The following is a 9,527-nucleotide window of genomic DNA, read 5'->3' as shown; positions in this document are numbered from 1 at the left end:
TGAATAAACATTTCAACAAATGGTGTTTCTATGTCAAACTGTTTTGTTATAGTTCAGTCTTCTGTGATGTATGTAAAGTGTAATATTGGAATGCGAAATCTGACATGGTATAGGTGTCTTATTTTTTTAAGCCCATAACCGTGTGTGAGGTGTATACTTCTGTTTCAAAGTACATTTGTTTAAGACTAGCAAGAAACACTCTGTGTAACCCTGATTCAGCCCACTGCAGTAAAATGTTAAATAATATTATCAGTCAATGATTGATTAGGTTAAGGCAAGGCCAGACTTTTTGGAAGAAGTAAGAAGGAACTACAAACTGTCAGACACCCCATCTGAGAAATGACAGATTACAGGGGGCGAGGCTTTGCAACACTGACTATAAATTAAACAGTTTGAGAGAGCACCATACATCTTCAGACAAGAGTTGACCTCTTAACAAGACTTCACAACAAGAGTTGTTCAAACAAAGGTAACAATTTTATACACTGTTTCTCTTGTCTCGTCTGATAATCAGGTTTTATTCTAATTCTTTCTGTTATCCATGGTAATTCTGATTTATGCATGATTGTGTTATTAATATCGTGTGCAAAAGCTGTATTTTGTGAATACTTTAGAGATGTCTCTGTAGTTAACAAGAGACAAGTTATTGGCAAAAATATGCACACATTACATTTAAGAAGCAGCAAGTTTTTTAAAAGGATGACATCTGATGAACCCCCCTTTTTTTCAGAGATGAAGCCGTTTCCTTCCCTCCTGGCATTGGGGTTGTGCCTAATGTTCAGCCAGCCAGTCCTGTCTACAGAGGAAAGTTTGGGTGGCCCTTTCATTCACAGTTCAGTGGAGGAGGCAAAGAGACTCGTAGATGAAGCCTACAAGTACTCCCGTGAAAAGTGAGTGAACCTGACAGTTGACCTCTTCAGATGTAGTCGATCATCTCTGTCTTTGTAAATTGTGTCAAATGAAATGACTAGCACTAGCGCAATTTTCTCAGTCAGTCGAAGAGACGAATTTGCACTAGCCTTTCTTTTTTCCTCATTTCACTTTATTTGTACCTTTTGTATTTCCTTTAGAAAAGTAATTTCTAATGATTAGTACACTAAATCTACCTCTATACTGATAGGAGCATGTTTCTATTCATAACTCTGTCATCTGCTTATCCATATCCCAGGAGTCTGGAGAGAGTGCGTGGGCAGTCCACCAGGCCCTCAGATGTCCTGCGTCTCCTGAAGCAGCCTGCTAGGGACACGCGCTCTGCTGTACGATCTGCAGACTACCTGGAGAACACCCTGAGACTGATCCATGAGAAAGTCCACAGCACGCACAGGCTGCACAAACGCTCGCTCAACGCAACAGGTCAGTCGCACACACCGTCACAGATACTCACACATTAACTTTGTGAAAAATTCACCATACGTATTCACTCAGACATAGACACACACAGTCATAATAAGAACACATTCCTTATTACAAGTCTTCCTTATCCCTTGCTCCTTCTCTCGTTTCTCAGACCTGCTCACACCGGAGGAGCTAGACACCATTGTCCGGGTAACTGGCTGTGCAGCTCGTGTCAGCAAACCCTCCTGCCGCAACACACCCAACATGAACAAGTATCGCACAGCCACCAGTGTCTGCAACAACCTGTAAGAGCACCAGGGGCATGGCAGGTTTAATACTTTCACACAACAATTTCATAGCCTTGTGCGCAGTCGTTGTATAGCGTGGAATAAAGGGGAAGAGCAATCAGTGTATGTCTGAGGTCTGACTATGGAGGCCGTAGAAGATGAGGCCATATCCCTTGAGTTTCTCAAGTGAGGTTTCTCAATTCGGATGTGTATTTTCTTCATGCTTATTAGGAAGTACCCTCGTCTTGGAGCCTCAAACACCCCCTTCACTCGTTGGCTGCCTGCTCAGTATGACGATGGGGTCTCTCGACCCAATGGCTGGGACCGAAACACGCGCTTCAACAACTTTGTGCTCCCTCTGGTATGATACCAATAAATATAAATAAAAATATAACTGCCACTATGTCGCCAAAAGTTAGATATAAAGTAACATAATTGTATTCATCCTTCTCCCTCTGCCCTCCATCCTTCCTTCCCTCCCTGTGTGCAGGTAAGGGAGGTCTCTAACCGTATCCTGGCAACCAATGACTCTGGTGTAGTGAGCGATCGCGAGTTCACACACTTTGTCACCTTCTTTGGCCAGTGGAATGACCATGACATGACGTTCACACCCTTCTCCCCCAGCATCCGCTCCTTTAGCAACGGCCTGAACTGTAACGAGAAATGTGAGCGCTCCGAGCCCTGTTTCCCCATCCAGGTCAGTCACAGCTCTCACATCACATCCCACAGCCTAACACTTACAGCAGGCACTATGACTACACTCTTAGACAAAAAGGTGCTATCTAGAACCTTAAAAGGTTATTCGGCTGTCCCCATAGGAGAACCCCTGTCGGTTCCATGTAGAATCCTTTCTACAGAGGGTTCTACATTGAATCCAGAAGGGTTCTACCTGGAACCAAAAAGGGTTCTAGCTGGAACCAAAAAGTGTTCTCCTATGGGGACAGCCAAAGAACCCTTTTGGAACCATTTTCTCTAAGAGTGTATACAGTCATCCCTGCATATCTTGCCCTTTTCTAACCATGGTCAATGGATTATTAGGTTTTCAACCTCTATCTTGTCTTTTCCTCCATGACCAGATTCCTCCCAGAGACCCACGCTTGCCCACTGGCCCAGACAGCTGCATCCCAGTCTTCAGATCAGCGCCTGCATGCGGCACAGGGGAGTCTGCTTTCAATTTCGGTGGCGTGGCCACGAAGAGGGAGCAGATCAATTCCCTGACGGCCTTCCTTGACTTGGGGCAAGTGTACGGCTCTGAGGATGGGCTGGCACGTGACCTCCGTGAACTCACCAACGATGGTGGCCTGCTGCGTGTCAACAAAAACTTCACAGACAACGGGCGCGAGTTGCTACCCTTCACTAACTTGAAGGGGAACATGTGTGCCACCCGCAGGAGAGTCACCAATGACACCAATGCCAAGGAAGTGCCCTGTTTCATTGCAGGTTAGTCTTTTAAGTATGTTTGTCTGAGGAGTAGACCAATGTATATTTAGGTTAAAGTCTAAGGAACAGAATGATGACAAAAATAGAAAATTAGAGTAATTCTTTGACTTTCATGTGCAACAGTTATCTGGATACAGACTCACAATGTGTATGATGTTCATCTCAATCACTATTTGGCCTCACCAGTAAGTCTCTGTCTACCAGGTGATGCCCGTGTGGATGAGAACATAGCCTTAACATCCATTCACACGTTGTTCATGCGTGAGCACAACCGTCTGGCCCGTGCCCTGAGTCGTCTCAATCCACAATGGGATGCTGAGACACTCTATCAGGAGGCTCGCAAGATCATGGGCGCCTACACCCAGGTACCACAAACTGACACATATCACTAATACCCATGGTGTCAGTTCATTATCTCCACTAGACATCCAGTGCATACTTTCTAACACCCACTCTCCTTCCCTATGCTTCTCGTTCTCACACACATAACTATTCTTGAATATTCTCACATTGACACAGCTTCCCTATCAAATACACACCTAAAAATATATCTACTCTCACCCTCCTAGCTGTTTGTGTTCCGGGACTACCTGCCGCACATCGTGGGCCCAGACATCATGGCCCGGCAGCTGGGCCGTTACCCTGGATACAACGAGAACGTTGATCCCAGCATTGCCAACGTGTTTGCTACAGCAGCTTACCGCTTTGCCCACCTGGCCATCCAGCCCATGCTGTCCCGCCTGGACAGCAACTACAGGGAGAATACCATGTTCCCCAGTGTGCCCCTGTTCAAGGCCTTCTTCACGCCCTGGAGGCTGGTGTTTGAGGGTGAGTGGTGGTGGGACAGATAGGGATGGATGCTTTGCAGACCCCTTGCCAGTTGTAAGCTAATTCACTCTCTGGATTATTAACAGTATATGATGGAGAAAAGGTTACAAATGTAAACATTATATTCTCTCTCTGTCCTACTTTAGGTGGTATCGACCCTCTGATCCGTGGTCTGGTGGGTCGCCCAGCCAAGCTGAACACCCAAGATCACATGTTGGTGGACGCTGTGAGGGAGAGACTCTTCCAGTTCGTAGAACACCTGGCTCTGGACCTGGGCTCCCTCAACATGCAGCGTGGACGCGACCATGGCCTGCCTGGTACACACTTGCCTTATCCTCCATACCACTATACTGATACCACAGATAAACACATCTGTACCGTTCTACTTACATCACAGCTAAACCTTTAGGCATGTTAACACCAACTAGAAAATGTCAACCATCTCTCTCTCTCTTCCTTGATATATCTCTACCAAGCTGTTCCATGCAGTCATTATTTTATTTCTGTCCCGTAACCTAGGCTACAATGCTTGGCGTAAATCCTGTGGGCTCTCAACGCCTTCAAACGAGGCTGAGCTGGGTGTAGTTCTGAACAACAGAGACCTGGCCCGCAGATTGCTGCAGCTCTACGGCACCCCAGCTAACATTGACGTGTGGATGGGGGGCGTGGCTGAACCATTTGTAGTCAGGGGCCGAGTCGGACCTCTCTTTGCCTGCCTCATCGCCACCCAGTTCCAGAGGATCCGCCAGGGAGACAGGTGTGTGTTTTTGGATGTGGTGTTGTGAGTTGTTCAAGTGTGTTTTGTCTGTCAGCGTATGCATGTGTCCTCATCTTGCCTGTTGATCCCTAGGCTGTGGTATGAAAACACAGGTGTCTTCACCTCAGCACAGAGGGATAGCCTGAGTCGTGCCTCTCTGGCTCGGATCATCTGTGACAACACTGGCATTTCGACCGTGCCCCTTGACGCCTTCAGCATCCCCAATAATGGGAACAACAGACTCACCAACTGCAACCGTATCCCGCAATTAAACCTCCAAGCCTGGAGGGAGAGACCTACAATGGCCAAACAGCAGAACCACGACCAGGACAAGAACCAGCAGGAGGATCAGAATCAGGAGCAACAACAACAGGACCAGGACAATGAGGTAATTGGTTGAACTTCAATATAAGTTAATAACTTAATAGTTCTGCACCGAGTTGACATTTCACCCATCCATAACCCATTCATCTGTCTTTTCTAACTTCACCCTCTTCTTCTGTATTCCTTTCTAGATCCCCCTGATTTGAGGCCTCCTTGACCCCCAGGACCCAGCAGCAACACCACCCTGCAGTTCTCCATCATAGCACACGTTCAAAATTCACGATGCCACTTTGGAACCAGGACTTAAGGGTGTTGTAATTAAACGCTGGAGGTAATGTGGGGTTGTTCCAAATAGGGGTGCCTGGCGATATCGTTTTCATTGCATAAAAAATATATATATTTGCATTCTGATATTTTGTTATGCCTTTGTTACTGTGACTTTGTATATGTTGTTTACTCATTCTGTGTCAAAAAATCAAGGAGTACTGTGTGAATTTTAATGCATTGATTTGTGCAAAGGAATGCAAAAGACAAATTATAGAGTAAATGTATAAATAAACAAAAAGGAAAACTACTGCTGAATTCCTCTATACGCATCTTACCTCGAACATATTCATTTGCACTGAACATGTAGGACTACCGTAAATAGCTAATAGTTCTAGTAACATATTTTGTATAATTAGCTTATTATAAACAATCTTAACATTGTTAGTTGAGATGTTCAAGTCAGTTATCAATGTTTTATATATACAGCATATATAATGAAAAAAACAAAATATTATATAACACAACTACAGAAATTAAGATTATGCACACTTCCTGAATGTTGTGCTTATTTAAATGTGTACTGCACCTGTAACCTATTTTCTTTACTGCTTTTTATGGTTTATTTGACTAATATTACATTTTATTGAAACCCTGTATTCATGTGTTTTATTGCATAAATATGAACTGCATCAGAAATGTTAAATTCTTAACTAAGACAGCAAAATTATTTTCATGGTGTGTACTGTTGACATAATGTATTCCTTGTTGCAAGTGTTGAGCTGAAAAAAAGAGATGGCAATGACCTTATGGGGCATTCTGCCGTGTTCATGTCATGTCGGGATCTCGTAAATACGACCTTCCTATTGGGAAAAATGCAGATGAAAGCCCCTCCAACTCGTAATTATGACCAGGAAACTTGAGTATGATATTTGGACCCCGATCTTTCCCACATGCTGAACTCTGATGTCACGCACCACTGAAAATGTCAACAAACATGGCCGTGATTTCGGCTGTCAATAGAGAATGGTTCTTGCATTCCTTTCGAGCTCCCAGCACTTGAACATTCCAAGTCGTTCCTCCTATGCAGACAAGTCGTTCCTCGGATCATTCATGACATGAACGCGGCATTCATGTGCTCTTGGGAAGTAAAAACTGGAAAATGGGAAGTCGTAAATCTGACATGATTACGTTCAAGTGTTTTTGAAGTCGGACCAATTCTTCAACCAATAACATTTTAGCTAGCTTGATAAGCTAGCTAACGTTGCTAATAATAAAGTTAGCTAGCTTGCTTGACATTAACAATATGGTCAAAATTGGTTATCTACATTATCCACATTGATAAGTTTGTAATTTTTTGTAATAGCTCTTGTCATCTTTTGGTTGAAAATATAAAAGGTAAGTGGTGAAACGTCACAACTCTGCAACTCGTGCCGCATTCAAAACAACTGGGAACTCGGAACTCGGAAATCTCAGACTTCTGACTTCAGTGCGATCAAAACAACTGGGAACTCGGAAAAAAACAAGCTCCGACTGGATCAAATCTATTTGAACGGTCATCCAACTCGGAATTCCAACTCAGGAACTCTGGCCTCTTTCTAGAGCTCCGACATTCTGACCTGAAGATCACTGAAGTCATGATTTTATCTCGAGTTCCCAATTGTTTTCAACGCGGCATTTGGTATCAACATTTTCTCAGTGTTTAGGCTTGTGTAATGGTGCTTTCAAGACAACTGGGAACTCTGAAAAAACTAGGTCAAATCATGACGTCAGTGATCTTAATGTTGGAAAGTTGGAGCTCTAGAAAGAGTTCCCGACTTGGAATTCCGACTTGGATGACCATTTAAAATTATTTTTCTCAGTCGGACCTCGTTTTTTACCCAAGTTCCAGTTGTCTTCATTATACTGAACTGAACTCAGAGATTTCAGAGTTCCCAGTTGTTTTGAACGTGGCATAATTACTACTTGGAGGGTCGTTCAAATTAAACTTCCCAGTCGGAACTCTGAAGTTCCATTAAATCCGACAGCACCCCATACTACGTAGCACACCTTTTTCTTTATGTGGGATGATGTTTGAAAAAAGGCCCACAGCAAAGTATCCCTGGGCTTTGTAACTTTACAGAATTAAGAATGCTGTAATTACAGTCTGGACCTACAGTTGAAGTCAGAAGTTTACATACACCTTAGCAAAATACATTTAAACTCAGTTTTTCACAATTCCTGACATTTAATCCTAATAAAAATTCCCTGTCTTAGGTCAATTAGGATCACCCCTTTATTTTTATGATTTATTTCAGCTTTTATTTCTTTCATCACATTCCCAGTGGGTCAGAAGTTTACATACACTCAATTATTATTTGGTAGCATTGCCTTTAAATTGTTTAACTTGGGTCAAACGTTTCGGGTAGCCTTCCACAACCTTCCCACAATAAGTTGGGTAAATTTTGGCCCATTCCTCCTGACAGAGCTGGTGTAACTGAGTCAGGTTTGTAGGCCTCCTTGCTCACACACGCTTTTTCAGTTCTGCCCACAAATGTTCTATATGATTGAGGTCAGGGCTTTGTGATGGCCACTCCAATACCTTGACTTTGTTCTCTTTAAGCCATTTTGCCACAACATTGGAAGTATGCTTGGGGTCATTGTCCATTTGGAAGACCCATTTGTGACCAAGCTTTAACTTCCTGACTGATGTCTTGAGATGTTGCTTCAATATATCCACATAATTTTCCTTCCTCATGATGCCATCTATTTTGTGAAGTGCACTAGTCCCTCCTGCAGCAAAGCACCCCCACAGCGTGACGCTGCCACCCCCGTGCTTCACGGTTGGGATGGTGTTTTTCGGTTTGCAAGTTCCCCCTTTTTCCTCCAAACATAACGATGGTCATTATGGCCAAACAGTTCTTGTTTTGTTTCATCAGACCAGAGGACATTTCTCCAAAAAGTACGATCTTTGTCCCCATGTACAATTGCAAACCGTAGTCTGGCTTTTTAATGGCGGTTTTGGAGAAGTGGCTTCTTCCTTGCTGAGCGGCCTTTCAGGTTATGTCGATATAGGACTCGTTTTACTGTGGATATAGATCATTTTGTACCGGTTTCCTCCAGCATCTTCACATGGTCCTTTGCTGTTGTTCTTGGATTGATTTGCACTTTTCGCACCAAAGTACGTTCATCTCTAGGAAACAGAACGCGTCTCCTTCCTGAGCGGTATGGTGGCTGTGTGGTCCCATGGTGTTTATACTTGCATACTATTCTTTGTACAGATGAACGTGGTACCTTCAGGCGTTTGGAAATTGCTCCCAAGGATGAGCCAGACCTGTGGAGGTCTACAATTTTTTTCTGAGGTCTTGGCTGATTTATTTTCATTTTCCCATGATGTCAAGCAAAGAGGCACTGAGTTTGAAGGTAGGCCTTGAAATACATCCACAGGTACACCTCCAATTGACTCAAATGATGTCAGTTAGCCTATCAGAATATTCTAAAGCCATGACATCATTTTCTGGAATTTTCCAAGCTGTTTAAAGGCACAGTTAACTTAGTGTATGTAAACTTCTGACCCACTGGAATTGTGATACAGTGAATTATAAGTGAAATAATCTGTCTGTAAACAATTGTTGGAAAAATTACTTGTGTCATGCACAAAGTAGATTGCCGAAACTATAGTTTGTTAACAAGAAATTTGTGGAGTGGTTGAAAAACAAGTTTTAATGACTCCAACCTAAGTGTATGTAAACTTCCGACTTCAACTGTATGTAATTCAAGATCCAAAATATAAACAAATATAATGCTGTGTTCATAACAAGTGAGAAACTCGGAAAATACTGCTTGGAGCAACGAGTTGTGTGTGTTCACATGCTTTGAACTTGTTGAGATTGCCGATTGGCTGGCAAACAAGCTGAGTCAACCATATACTAATAGTCCAGCTATCATGCTCGTAAACAAATTATAGTGTTCAAAAACCTTATTAACTGATTTTTATAAATAATGTTTTGTTGTTGCATTTAACTGCCGAAAAGGCTATTATCAAGGTAATTTTCTTAGTATGTGATTTCAGAGCTCAGCATGTGGGAGAAGTTGGAGTTCAGAGATGATCGATTAGTTTCCCACTAGTATTTACCAGTTGGAGGGGCGTTCAAATAGATTTTTCCCAGTCGTATAGACAGGTTGGTTGTCTATAAATAAATGTATAAATAAATGTATAAATAAATGTATAAATAAATGTGTGCGCAACTATTGGGCAAAACAGACAGTGTTGGCTTAGATTGTTGACAACATGTAAACTATATTTAGTCTCC

General features: G+C 42.8%; 1 protein-coding gene across 1 annotated transcript; it reads left to right on the top strand.

Annotated features, from left to right (window-relative positions):
• The first annotated feature begins 413 nt into the window (after positions 1-413).
• Positions 414-5,894, top strand: LOC121541766 (eosinophil peroxidase). The gene is made up of 13 exons (XM_041851056.2): positions 414-469; positions 731-890; positions 1,169-1,353; positions 1,508-1,640; positions 1,854-1,983; positions 2,113-2,319; positions 2,699-3,062; positions 3,267-3,427; positions 3,632-3,890; positions 4,037-4,207; positions 4,410-4,647; positions 4,741-5,035; positions 5,163-5,894. Exons 2-13 carry the CDS (start codon positions 733-735, stop codon positions 5,175-5,177), a joined length of 2,316 nt encoding a protein of 771 aa, XP_041706990.1. The 5' UTR covers positions 414-469; positions 731-732; the 3' UTR covers positions 5,178-5,894.
• Positions 5,895-9,527: the final 3,633 nt, after the last annotated feature.

Source organism: Coregonus clupeaformis, chromosome 27 (genome assembly GCF_020615455.1).
Source record: "Coregonus clupeaformis isolate EN_2021a chromosome 27, ASM2061545v1, whole genome shotgun sequence".
Taxonomy (NCBI): Eukaryota; Metazoa; Chordata; class Actinopteri; order Salmoniformes; family Salmonidae; genus Coregonus; species Coregonus clupeaformis.
Note: the sequence above shows the minus strand (reverse complement) of the source record. Positions and strands in the feature narration are given on the sequence as shown.

Excerpts from the sequence above, each read along its gene's own strand:
- LOC121541766 (XM_041851056.2), top strand. The coding sequence starts at position 733 with ATGAAGCCGTTTCCTTCCCTCCTGGCATTGGGGTTGTGCCTAATGTTC. Across the intron at positions 1,641-1,853 it reads ACCAGTGTCTGCAACAACCT|GAAGTACCCTCGTCTTGGAG; the intron begins GTAAGAGCACCA and ends CATGCTTATTAG. Across the intron at positions 3,428-3,631 it reads TCATGGGCGCCTACACCCAG|CTGTTTGTGTTCCGGGACTA; the intron begins GTACCACAAACT and ends TCACCCTCCTAG.